Source organism: Echinops telfairi, unplaced genomic scaffold (genome assembly GCF_000313985.2).
Source record: "Echinops telfairi isolate 266 unplaced genomic scaffold, ASM31398v2 ScPeMD7_5;HRSCAF=22, whole genome shotgun sequence".
NCBI classification, from domain to species: Eukaryota; Metazoa; Chordata; class Mammalia; order Afrosoricida; family Tenrecidae; genus Echinops; species Echinops telfairi.
In genome coordinates this window covers 39,653,406-39,666,600 of record NW_022103901.1, presented here as the reverse complement: position 1 = coordinate 39,666,600, position 13,195 = coordinate 39,653,406, and the positions used below count along the sequence as shown (strand labels likewise).

General features: G+C 49.7%; 1 protein-coding gene across 8 annotated transcripts in view; it reads right to left on the bottom strand.

Moving 5' to 3' along the window:
• CLEC16A (C-type lectin domain containing 16A) overlaps positions 1-13,195 on the bottom strand; it is a 197,043-nt gene that overhangs the window by 101,952 nt on the left and 81,896 nt on the right. For all 8 annotated transcript variants that reach the window (XM_045285553.1, XM_045285560.1, XM_045285563.1 and 5 more), the window contains 3 exons: positions 7,304-7,426; positions 2,122-2,231; positions 1,203-1,247 (listed from right to left, as the gene is read on the bottom strand). In XM_045285553.1, the coding sequence (XP_045141488.1) occupies positions 1,203-1,247; positions 2,122-2,231; positions 7,304-7,426 (278 nt within the window). The remainder of the gene's footprint in view (positions 1-1,202; positions 1,248-2,121; positions 2,232-7,303; positions 7,427-13,195) is intronic.

Genomic DNA, 13,195 nt, shown 5'->3' with positions numbered 1-13,195 from the left:
CACAACCACTGCCGTGTCCAGCTGTTGGCCCTGCTCTGCCTCACAACCACTGCCGTGTCCAGCTGTTGGCCCTGCTCTGCCTCACAACCACTGCCATGTCCAGCTGTTGCTGCAGCCACTGCAGAGACTCAAGGGTGCCAAGTAAAATTATATAGGGACTGCTTCCTTTCCAGCCAGCCTGAAGGATGTCTGTCCCCACTGGAAGCTAAGTGGGGCTGGAAGGCTGGCATTTCCAGTCTAAGGGACAATGGGTAATGGTGCCACCCTCATCTGGGGACATCCACTAGCTGAAGCTAGAGGGGTTATCAGAGCCCTTCACATGATATGACCTGTTTTCCTCTTGGTGAAGCCTGACCACAGTGGATAGGTGGCTTTGAAAGATCCCTGTATGGACACTGTGATGACTGCCCAGGTGAACAACAGAGAAGGGCAAGCCACACTCCCTCTTCTTCCAGTGGCCCTACGCCAGCCATACTTGGGGGAAACTGCCGCCAAACAGTCTGACCTGCAGGCCAAGAGACGGGCAAGAGACCAGGTCTATTTGGAATATGGATTAATCCACTGTTGCTTATGAATGATGAGCTTTGCCTAAGAATGCATTAAGAACTAAGGTATGAGCCAAACAAAACCATCAAGATTGGATATTTTACAACGAAGAACCTGGAACCCAGAGACAAAGCCTCCATGATAAATGAGGCTGAGAAGCCTGAAGGGAGATTTCTTAGCAAATACGTATAGAGTGAGTAGTTACAATGTAATTCATACACATGTTCACATGTCTTACTCATAAAGAATTCCTATGTCTAGAAAGCACACAGTGCTTATATTCATGTGGAAGTTTATTGTGGACAATTTATCTGTGTATAAAACTTGTGATTTCTATATAAATAAATAGATAGTCATATATGATGACTTTAACTGACGGGCAACATGGAGACTGCTGCTCTGGAGATTTTGAAATTGCGTGTTTTTACTCAACAAGAAATCACTTCCTCATGCAGCGCCTGAGAACATTTTAAAGTTCCTCACACATGCTTCCATGTCGGTCACCGGCCCGCTGATATGCAGGACCTCTGGTGTGTGTGTGGGCGGGGGAGGGGGGGGGAAAGAAAGAAATCACTCCTCAAGGCCTATGACCTTGAAGTGTCCAGACCTAGATGGCACTGCCCTGCTCACACAGCCGGGTGACACTGTCCAGTTACCTTGTAAAAGTGCCGCACCAGGTGAACACTCTCTTCTCTGGCACCCTGTTAAGAAGAGACAGACAAGCGTGAAGGAGGCGAGCCTTGGGGGTGTTGGGCCGGTGCGGCCAGTCCATCACTAAGTGTGAAGCTGACTCCAGATAAAAAACAAATGATGGCTGGCAGCTGTGGTGTGCTAGGTAGCTCTTACTGAGAGAAAACGGGTGAGGGAGTGCGCTCAATCTCCAAGGGGTAAAGGAGAAGCAGACCGTGTGACCAGAAGGGGGGCTGTGCAGGTCCAGGGCGCAGGGCAGGACGTGCTATGAAATGCAGCCACCGTCACGCCCTTTTCACAGAAAGAAAATCCATTTGTGTATTTGTGTACTTATATATATTTATATACATATACATATATAAAACACATACAAATAAACTTATCTGTGTGTGCATATACACACACATGCACACTACATATATGCATACATGTGCTTACAAACTGGATGTGTGCACATCCACTCTTACAAGGGGGCTTGACAGAGCTAATGGGAAAATTCCATTATCTGTTAATTCTCTTGTCCACAAACTTTTCCAGGCCCATGGGCATGTACATGCAGAGAAAGACCCACCTCAAATCACTAACTATATTTGTTGCATGTCACTCATCTGAATGGTCTCCGTTTTCTAAAATGCACATGGAAAACCAGAGGGAAAACAATACAGCAACTGAAAACATGACGTGTGTGTGTGTGTGTGTGTGTACATACTACTTAGTGTAACAGAAAGAAAAATTCTGGGGCCCACCATAGGAGCCACATAACTGAGAGAAGCCACGGCAGGTCATGGGGCTTCAAATAGCCCTTCATTGCAGGAAGTCCTGTCCAGGCCCCTAGCGCTGTCCCCACCACCTCCGGAGGGCACACAGGCAGAGAGAGAGCCTCACCTCTAGGCAGGCCAGGTGCACGTCCTTGATGATGCAGCTGCAGCTGGCCAGGACCTGCTGCTTCAGGAGCAGGCAGCTCAGCTCCAGTGTGGCCAACCGGACCTTCCCATCTGCAGAGCACACTGTGGTCAGCTCGGGCCAGCCCTCCCACTGTTCCCCCTTCAACAGTCTCTCTCTGCTTACACAGCGGGAGCCCCACATACTAGCCCCCTCCTCGTCAATTACAATTCAAAGCCCCCCATTAAAAGGGCCTCTGCCAAATACTTCCCAGAAGTCCCTCCACTAGGGGGAGGGGAGAGAAGAAAACTATAACCCATAATATTGGAGTTTCTGGGGGTACCACTGGACAACGAGCTCAACTGTAAGGGAAAGGTGTCCCAGAGGAAAGGTCTGGTGACCTAGTGCAGAAAAGCAGCCATTGCCACTCTGTGGCACTCCATTACTCAGGCCACACGGGGCCACCGGGAATCAGGATGGGAACTGGCGGCTCGGAAAGTGTCTAGCTGAGGGTTGTTTCCACTTGTTTACTTTCTCTGTCTTTGGGGAAGGCACCCTCCCCCACTTGGCTATAGAGAACCACTGGTCCCACTCCACCCCCCACCCTCCCCACCCCCCAGCCAAGCCCTGGTCACAGTGATTCTGTAGGGGACAGGAAGGGCGCCAGGCAGAACCGGTTAGGCTCATTCCACAATTGGCTGGAAGTGGCGGTACCAGAGTCTACCCTTGTGCTGGGCTGACAGGACAGGACAGGACAGGACAGGACAGGGCAGGGCCATGAGGGTCCTAAGGAGCACAAGCATTCTGGTCCACACCAGCCACCGCCCCACCCTGCAGACAGAGCTGCAAGTCCTATTTCCCACCAACCACCCAAACCCAAGTCTCCCATGGAGTGAGTCTAGAGACCAAGGATAGCTGAGCGGCCTGTAGTAACTGCGCCCATGCAGACGGCCACACAGCAGCCCACAGGCAGAAAGCCTGGAAAGCAGTGTTTGAGCCCCTGGGTGCAGCTGTGCCCAAGGCCAGAAACCAGTGGGAAACTGACATGCATGTTCATGTGTTTCTGCTGTCTCTGCCAGTGTGAGTTGGGTTTCTGTCAAAGTGCACCACATCCTGACCAATGCAGTGCTCAGACAGCCTCTCCGCTGGGCCAAGGTGGAATTCTGGGGTCCTGAACCCAGAGATTCACCACACCTGGCACCTCTTGGAGAAGCAACTGTGACAGTGTGACCAAAGTGTCACTGCTTCTGGTGCCAACTCCTCCATGGGACTCGGCAGCTCCAGGAGGAAGTCTCTCCAGGGCTGACACACTACCACCCACCACGAATTTCCCTGCCTGCCTTGTACGGCAGGTGAGGAATGGCAGAGAAGAGGGAATCAATCCCTAGCCTCTGCACAAACAAAATGGTCTCAGGATGATAGCAACCTGAGGCCACCGTGGACGCAGGAGGTGGGTCCTAGCTCGCACCCCACCCCAGCTCTGCTAAACTGGCCACAGTCACACACCCTCCCTGGGTTCTTCAGAGCTTTCCGCCTGCTGGTCCCAAACACAATCCCAATGCCTGTGCCAGCCAGGAAATGCTTTCTTCCACAGCACTTCCCTCAAGTGTGGGATACAGAAATGTTTTCTCCAGGTTGTCCCCCCAAATATATGCCAAACCTCAGACGCTGCTCGCAACACATGGTAAATGACTTCGCACTTGGAGGTCAGCTGCTCAGAGGTTATCTCCCTAAGGGTTATCAGCCATCTAGAGGAGTCAGACCCTACAGTCTATCCCACCCTAGGGGGGGCCCAATCCCTGCTCATCAGGATAGTGGAGGCAGGGTCAGACCTCAGAGGCAAGGTCAAACCAATTCTAGGAGGACCAAGGTTAGGCTGCCATCTTGAATCTAGGGTCTGCCTATCTTGTCACATGTGTACTCCTAGTGCCGCCCCTTCCTATTGCGTGAATACTCCTATCTCATCCCCTTCCTGTCACGTGTATGCCTATTGTACGGCCCTTCCTGTTATGTATGTGGTTACCTGTAATCAGGGGGGCTTGCACGTCCCCTAAATGTACATAAACCGTGATTAGAAATATATTCCCGCTCTGCAAGGACCTGGCTGCTGAGATCATGGCCGTCACTGAGGTGAATAATTACATACTTTACCTTGTTTGATGTCTCTTTAATTTTACCCCTCAATTACACAACCGCCCCGACCCGTTCAATTGTGAGGGCTGGTACCCCACACTCAAGCACCCCTCCTGTGGCCTGGAGGGAAGTACACTGTGCTTCTCCAGACAGACTTTCTCTCCCTCCTTCACGCTGCCTCTCCCACTGGCCAGGTCTCCCGAGAGAACCCAGGGGGCCAGGCCTCAAGCCCCTTACTCCTGCACACAGCTGACAGACAACCCGACCTGCCTGACTTCCTCTTTAGAGAAGGACACGATGTCTTTGAGGTGTTCTCTCAGGCCAGCTGACTGCTCTACTGAGAAATTTTGCCCATTCCCGGCCTCCTCAGCCACCACCCCGAGAGATGTGCTCCACCCCACCCCGTGCACCCCTAGGCAGAAACGGACCCTCCCAGGCCTCCGTCATCCTCCACCCCACACTCCCACCACTTTGCTTCCTGGTGAGTCTCGCCTCGGGCTGCCTTTCTGTCTGCTCCTCAAGAGCATCTGTGAATACACAGAGCCCCAGACGTCCGCGCTTTCCGGTGCCCTGCCCGTGCCGGCATCAGCATGGAAGGCCACCACAGACCACTGGCTCAGGCTTCTGGTGTCTCCGTCCCTCCGACACAGTGCTTGGCATATAGGAGGCACTCAGTAAACATGTGTCAGATGAATGCATCCTCAAATACCTGTCGATGCTCTGGAGACCACTGACGCGACACAATGTCGTCATCACCAGGCCCCTCCCTCCACACAGTCCCCAGCGCAGCCACTTTGGTGCTGGCCACCACTTAGAGCCCACACCTTTGATTATTGAAGGTTTCTCTAGGTGTGGCCTTGTCAACCCACTCCTGCTCTGTCTGTGCCCTCCGTGCTCCTAAGCACAGTGGTCCGCCTCTCTGCCTTGGGCAGGCCGCTCGCTGACTGTGCCCTCCCTACAACGGGCTTGCCTTGTCAACAGGCTTTTTCAGCTTCAGCACCACTTACCCTGGTTGTTGCTAGTGCCACCAAATCGGTGTGAAATCAGAACCCGACCTACGACAGAGTGAGATACTGCCAGTCTGCACCAGCCCCACAGCTCTTTCCATGCTTGAGCCCACTGTCGCTCTTATCTTGTTAAAGGTCTTTTTTTTTTTTTGCTGACCTTTGACTTTACCAAGCATGATGTTCTTAGCCAGGGACTGGGCCCTACTGATAACACTCACAAAATATGTGAGACAATGTCTTGCCATCTCTCTTCTATGGAACATTCTGGCTACACTTCTTCCAAATCAGTTAAGCTTGTTCTTCTGGTAACCCGTGTGGTATTATTCACCAACACCATAATACAAATGTATCAGTTGTCTTCTGGTTTTCCTTATTCATGGTCCAGTTTAAGCATACATATGAAGCAACTAAAAACACCATGGCTTAGTCCTCCATGTGCCATAACTGCTTTCATCACTATAAAGAGGTCTTTTGCAGCTGATGTGCCCTAGGCAATACACTGCTCACAGGGACTTGTTTTAACTTCTTTAGCTACCATGGGAACTTGTCCACTTGAAGTACTGTGGTGGTTTCTAAATTGCTGTGATTCTGAAAGCGATGCCACTGGTATTTCAAATACCACAGGGTCACACATGGTTTCATCAGAGATTCCAGACTAGAACAGACTCAAAGGCTCGGCAATCTACAGCTGAAAGAACCGGCCAGGGGAAAACCTCTGAAGAGCGGCCAAACACTGTCTGATCATAGTGCTAGAAGACGGGCTCAGGCTGAAAGAGCAATATCCCAAGTGCTAGCAAGCTGAAATGGATTGGACCGGCCATCCTCAATCAGACAAACACATGGTCTACTAGCCAGGATTATCAAACTGAAAGGAATGGCATCACTGCCGTTGTCCAAAAGGATATTTCAAGACCTACCCTGAAGTACCACGCTGTCAGTGATCAGGTTAATATCCGCATGCCTACAAGACCACTTCCTATGGTGCACGAACCACTATGGTGACAGATAAGAAACTGACATTTTACCAACTTCGGTAGTCTGAAATTGACTAAACATGCAGTAAGACACATTGATAACTATTAGTGCCTTGGAATGTGAAAGTTGGAAACAAAAACAAAAAAGAGAAGGATCAGTAGTTGGAAAATATGGCCATGGGGACAGAAACGAGTTGAGATAATGTGATAGAATTATACAAGACCAACAACCTATTCATTGCAAATATATTTTTTTAGCAACATGAAAGGTGGCTACACAAATGGAATACATGGGAATCACACCGGCTACATCTGTGGAAAGAGATGGCGGAGAAGCTCAATCTCACCCCCCACTACAAGGCCAGAGGTGGACTGTGGCACAGATCAAGTTCAAGTTGGAACTACACAAAATCCACACCAGTTTTTTGACACCGAGGTGCAGAACACTCTCTGTTGTGGGTGCACTGCAGGATGGTTAGCAGCACGCCTGGCCTTGGACCACGACTTGTCAATAGAACCTCCTTCCCCTAGTAAAATGACCAGCCATGTCTCCTGGCATTGTCTATCGTTCCCAGGAGGGCAACGTCACTCCTGGTTGAGAAACACAGTGCACAATCGTCCCTCCTACTCTTCCAAGCCCTATGCTCTAGCTGTAGATCTTTGCTGGCCCAAACCTCAGAGACAGTTTGAGGAGGGTTAAACACTGGGGCTGGTTCCTATTCCTCAGAGTACCCACAGTCCAACTCCCTGCCCTCACTCTAACTTTCGGCTGGTACATTTCCCCATGGTCTTGGGCAACCCAGTAAAGGGGGGTAGCAGATGTGGACAAAAGTGGCTGGGCAGGGATTGGTCTGGAGGGATAAGAGAACCAACAAGAAAAAGGGAGGCGTCTCATGAATTGCAGCAAGCAGAAGGGGCTGGGGCCAGGAGACACAGTGTCTCCTGGTGGAGGGAGCAGGTGAAATCTGCTCAGATTTCCAGAAGGCTCAGGCCCTGGTGTCCTGTGGCCCGTCCATCAGCCTGGTCCCTCTGATCCCAATACCCTGTTAACAGACCACAATCCCCAGGTACCTGGCTGGGCAGCATTATTCATTATCCTGATGAGTCTTTCGGTCAGGAGATGGTTGTAGGTGGTCTTCTCGGCTTCGTTTGGTACTGGGAGCTGGATTCGCTCTAATTTTTCCGGATCCATTCCTGGAAGGAAGAAAGGGCCAAGATGTCAGCAGAGCTGCCTTCTCGAGAGAGACCGCTGAGCTGACAGGCCTCTTGGAGCAGGGTCCCTCACCTTTACCCCAAATCCTTCCTGATTCCCTGCCATTGCTTGGTGCTGCCTATATGAGAGCTTATCTCACTCTTCTCTGGAAAGCAAATTCAAGTCAATAACTTAACAGTACATTCCTTACCACTACTTGTAAATGGAAAAGCCGCATACCTGCCCAAACTGACAGTCATTATAAAAACGAAACGGAGCTGATACCAAGGGCTCAAGTAGAAAGCAAATGTTTTGAGAATGATAATGGCAACAAATGTACAAATGTGCTGGACACAATGGCTGGATGGATGGATGGTAAGAAGCGTTGTACAAGCCCCCAATAAAATGATTTAAAAATATATATGCCTGAACAAATGAATGGTAAGATATGTGAATTTTAAGTCAACAAAACTGTGGAGCACATCTTGGCCCACCAAGCCTTGAGGACGATATTCCCGCTCAGAGTAGTCAATCCACAGAGAGGACCATATGACCGGCCCCAATATGAGACATGACATCCCTCACTGACCCATCGCCCTACAGGGGACAACACTGGCGACACAGTGTGGGAATTGCACCCGACCTGATCCCACCACACCAAGGCAAAACACTAAGGGCATGTAACAGAACAGCAAGGGGAACAAAGCAAGAGTCCCCAGGGAATACCAAAAATCGACTTTGGGGCCGGGCCTTGGCGCCCCATCAGACTGGACCAGAAAACACTCCTAAAGGCCAATAAACAGTCCTTGAACTAACTACAAGCTTTTTTTTCTTGTTGTTGTGTTTTGTTTTTTGTCATTGGCTTGTTGTTGTTGTTTTATTTTGCTGCTTGGTTTTGCTCTGTCTTGTTTTTGTGCATTTTATTATCTCTGCAGGTCTGTCTAAATAAGATAAGCTGGATGAACAATCTGGAGGAGAAAACAACGGGACCCACAGTTCCAGGGGGACATGGGAGAGAGGGAGGTTAGGGGAAAGGAAGTGGTGTTAACAAACCCAGGGACAAGGGAACAACAAGTGATCCAAATAGGTGATGAGGAAGGTGTAGGAGGCCTGGTAGGGTGTGACCAAGGGTAACATAACCGAGAAGAATTACTGAAACCCAAATGAAGGCTGAACATGATAGTGGGACAAGAGGAAAGTCAAAGGAAATAGAGGAAAGAGCTAGGAGGCAAAGGCATTTATAGAGGTCTAAATAAAGGCATGTACATATGTAAATATAGTTATATAAGAGGATGTGGAAATAGATCTATGTGCATATATGTATAGGTTTAGTATTAAAGTAGCAAATGGACATTGGGGCTCCACTCAAAATACTTTGTTCCATTAAACTGGCATTCCATGATGCTCAGCTTCCTGACAAGATCTGAAGACAAAGCGAGTGCGTAAAGAAATGTGGTGAAGAAAGCTGATGGTGCCCAGCTATCAAAAGATATAGCGCCTGAGGTCTTAAAGGCTTAAAGGTAAACAAGTGGCCATCTAGCTGAGAAGCAACAAAGCCCATATGGAAGAAGCACCCCAGCGTGTGTGATCACAAGGTGTGGAAGGGATCAGGTATCATCAGGACAAAAAAAATCTTACCATTGTGTGCTCACCTCCCCATACAATCACTGAAGACAAATGGGTGCATAAGCAAAAGTGGTGAAGAAAGCTGATGGTGCCTGGCTATCAAAAGATATACCATCTGGGGTCTTAAAAGCTTGAAGGTAAACAAGCAGCCATCTAGCTCAGAAGCAACAAAGCCCACATGGAAGAAGCACACCAGCCTGTGCGATCACAAGGTGTCGAAGGAATCAGGTATCAGGCATCATCAGAACAAAAATATCATATCATTGTGAATGAGGGGGAGTGTAGATTGGGAACCCTAGACACATCTGTGGGCAACTGGACATCCCCTTACAGAAGGGTCTCGGGGAGGAGATGAGCCAGTCAGGATGCAGAGTAGCAACAATGAAACATACAACTTTCCTCTAGTTCCTAAATGCTTCCTCCCCGCCAATATCATGACCTTACAAATCTGGCTAGACCAGAGGATATGCATTGGTACAGATAGGAACTGGAAACACAGGGAATCCAGGGAGGATGATTCCTTCAGCACCAGTGGTGTGAGTGGCGATACTGGGAGGGTGGGGTGGAAAGGGGGAACCGATTACAAGGATCTACATATAACCTCTTTCCTGGGGGACGGACAACATAAAAGTGGGTGAAGGGAGAGGTCGGACAGTGTAAGATATGACAAGATAATAATTTCTAAATTACCAAGGGTTCTTAAGGGAGGGAAGAGTGGGGAGGGAGTGGGAAAATGAGGAGCTGATGCCAGGGGCTTAAGTGAAGCGCAAATATTTTGAGAATGATGAGGGCAATGAATGTACAAATGTGCTTTACACAATTGATGTATGTATGGATTGTGATAAGAGTTGTATGAGCCCCTAATAAAATGATTTTTAAAAAGTCAATAAAACTATTAATAATCTTTAAAAACAACAACAACAACAACAAAACGGACATTGGGTTGAGATTTTACATTACCAGAGGCTGCTGAGAGCCACCCAAGGATTCCCTGTGGCCAGAGGCCTGGCCTGTCTTGGGTGAAAGGGGAGAGAGCAGGCACTTAAAAGGCTGTAAGGACAAACAGACCCCAAACGGTCACATTTTCTTGGGCACCATCAGCAGGAATGGAGAGAGGATGGAGCAATGTTCATGGGGCCATTACTTTCCTGTGACTCCTTGCCACCCTGGATCAGACACATGCAACACTCGGAGAAACACAGGCCTTAGAAAGAGACCAGACATAAAGAAAACTACAGTCACCTAGGGACACTTGTGCCCTCAAGCTCCAGGAGGTGGGCTGGCTGGTCACAGAATGCAAGGGGAGACAGAGGCTGCCCCTGCCTGAAGCCCAGCCTGTGCAGCTGGCTGACAGTGAGTTCATGCTGCAAGCCAGGAAAGCCCAGGAAGCAGAGCTCTCAAGGAGGACAGGGCAATGCTTTTGAATTTAAAACACAAAAGGCACGGAGGGAGGGAGGTTGGGGGGAAAGAAGCTGGAGTGAGCACCATACCTACTCAGTGCTGGGTGCGGGCAGACAGCGGATCTGAAGTGTGGGGGGAGGTCAGATGCGCAGGCATTCCCTTCCCTGAGGGCAATCTGTTGCCCGACTGCTGTCTCATCCCACCACAGGGGTGGGCCTGCTCCCTGCCTCTGGGGACAATGGACAGGCTCCTGTAGGCAGAGTTTTCACCCTACTGATAATGGTTCCTATGGAGACCCAGAGACCACCCCCTAGACCACCCTCTCATTACTGTGTTACCTATAGTGTAACCCCTTCCTGTGACGTATGTCTCTACCTGTAATTAGTGGGTTGGCATGCCCCAAAAGGTATATAAGCTGTGGGTCAGCAATATAGAGCTCTCTCTGACTCTCTCTGAAAGCTCCTTGCTCTTCCCTCTTCCCTTGCCCTCCTTTCCCTTCCCCCTCTCTCCACGTGGACCACCAAGCTGGGCTGAGGTGAGCAATGCTACTATGTAATGTGTCCAACTGTATTATTGTAATCTCTCACGCTCTCGATGACTTTAATATAATACTTATATATCTCAACCGTACAATTGTGCATTACTGAACGCAGAAGTAGTATTATTGAACCCGCGATTAGCGGTGGGGGCTGGCCCTACACCTCCCTTCGCCATTTTAATCTAATACTACACTGAAGGGGCTACTAGGGGGACCCAGGCCTTACATTCCATGAGGTCTGCATGCCTTGCCTTGGCTTCTAAGGAAGCCTTGGGAAAATACACTTGCAGAGCAAACATTTCGCTTGATCCAAGCTTGGAGAATCGGATGAATTGTTTGTGCCTGAAGCACATCTTTTCCTGTTACCCTCCAAAAGGGGGGAAGCTGGCACTTCTGGGAACGTTTGAGATCCAGCCCAGTGAGTTCCAGATGCCGCTTCATTTAGCACCTTGACAGAACAGTGGAGGACACTAAGTAACTCCCCCCGCCCCACGCTGACGTAATAACCCTCAACAATACATCCTGCTTTATTGATTTCCTTCCAGCTGCAACTGAGAGGCAAAGCCATGCCGTGGGGTTGACACCAGAGAGACGGCCTGAGGGCCACAGTAGACTGTGTTTTCTCTCTCTCTCTCTCTCTCGAACCACATATGTGACTGCCTCAAAAACGTTTGACTGCCATGAAAAGTTAATTTGTGGCTTTGCCATCCAATTTTGATGCTGTCTAACTCGGAACTGTTCTGATTTGCAAGAGGCTACACGGAATCTCCAGAACGCGTGCTGGTGCTCATTCAGAAGCCGCACATAGACCCAGAGGCCGTTGTTCAGATAAGACAAGGTGCTACTGCCCCGTTTAAACCCCGTTTAAAATCAGCAAAGGTGTGCGACAGGGCTGTGCACCCGATGTCTCTCCACGCTTGGTCAATCTGTGTGCTGAGCAGGTGACTCGGAGCTGACCTAGACGCAGAAAAGCCCCGCTGCACAGGATTGGAGGAAGGCGAGGGAAACACTCGCTGAGGATGGTCACAGATGGCCTTTCAAGAACGGATGGCACCTCAGCCTCAGGGAAACAACATTCCTCACAACTGGTCCCACAAGCAGCATCAAGACAAAGCGAGCCACGGTGGCAGTTGTCAAGGACTGCATTCCCTCCAGCTCACATTCAATGTCCACGGAAGCAGCAGTCAGGAGGCCAGAGGACATAACTTGTTGGGGCAAATCTGCTGCCTAAGACCCTCTTTAAAGTGTTCAAAAGAAAAGGTGTCACTTTAAGGACAAAGGAACTCCTAACCCAAGCCATGGTCTGCGTGGCTGCCTCATCTGCACACAAAGCTGGCTGGACAGTGAAGGACAGAAGAATGATGCTCTGAGTGATGGGGTTGCCGAACATACTGACTAGCCCGTGGGCTGCCTGAATTAAGAACACGTGTGTCTCGGTGGAAGGAGTCAGAATGCTCCTTAGAAGTGAGGGTGGGGAGGCTTACTGCATATACTCGTGTATAAGCCGAAGTTTTTTAAAGCAAATTTTTAATGCAGTTTTTGTGGTAAAATGAGGTGCCTCGGTTGATATTCAAGTTCGGCTTATACTCGAGTATATACGGTAGTTTCACCTACTTTGGACGTGACGCGAGGAGGGACCCATCCCTGGTAAAGTAAGAGTCAGCGAAAAGAGGGGTCCCTCCCTGCGACAGGTTGACACAGTGGCACCCACGATGGGTTTCCGCAGAGCAAGCACTGTGAGGACAGTGTGGACTGGCCGGGCTTCCTTCGGTTGGATACAGACAGGATCCCCATAATTCGGAACTAACTTGAGCAACTAATATCAACAGGGGCTTAACTGGGGTTTAGAGGTGTTTTAGTTTCTCTACAGCTGCCAACGCCATCCTTACACCTTCCTGTCCTCTCCCTCACGGTGCTCTGACAACGGTTCTGAGGCTGCAGAAGCGTCCCTGCCTCTCTGGGTCACCAGTCAACTTAACCCAATGATCACTCTGCTGCTTGGAGGAAAGGGGACAGACAGAGCCCAAGCTGTTTCCTCTGGAATGGGATGGTGCCCAGAAAAAGCCAAGGACAGGTACAAACTCGGTCAGTTCTTTAATAGTCATGGAAATCTGTTTTGTCTCCTTTGTATTAGTGCCCTCTGCCTTAGAATTAGACAAAAATGAGGAACTTGTGGCAACGTGAGGTGGTCCTGGCCTTCCAGAAC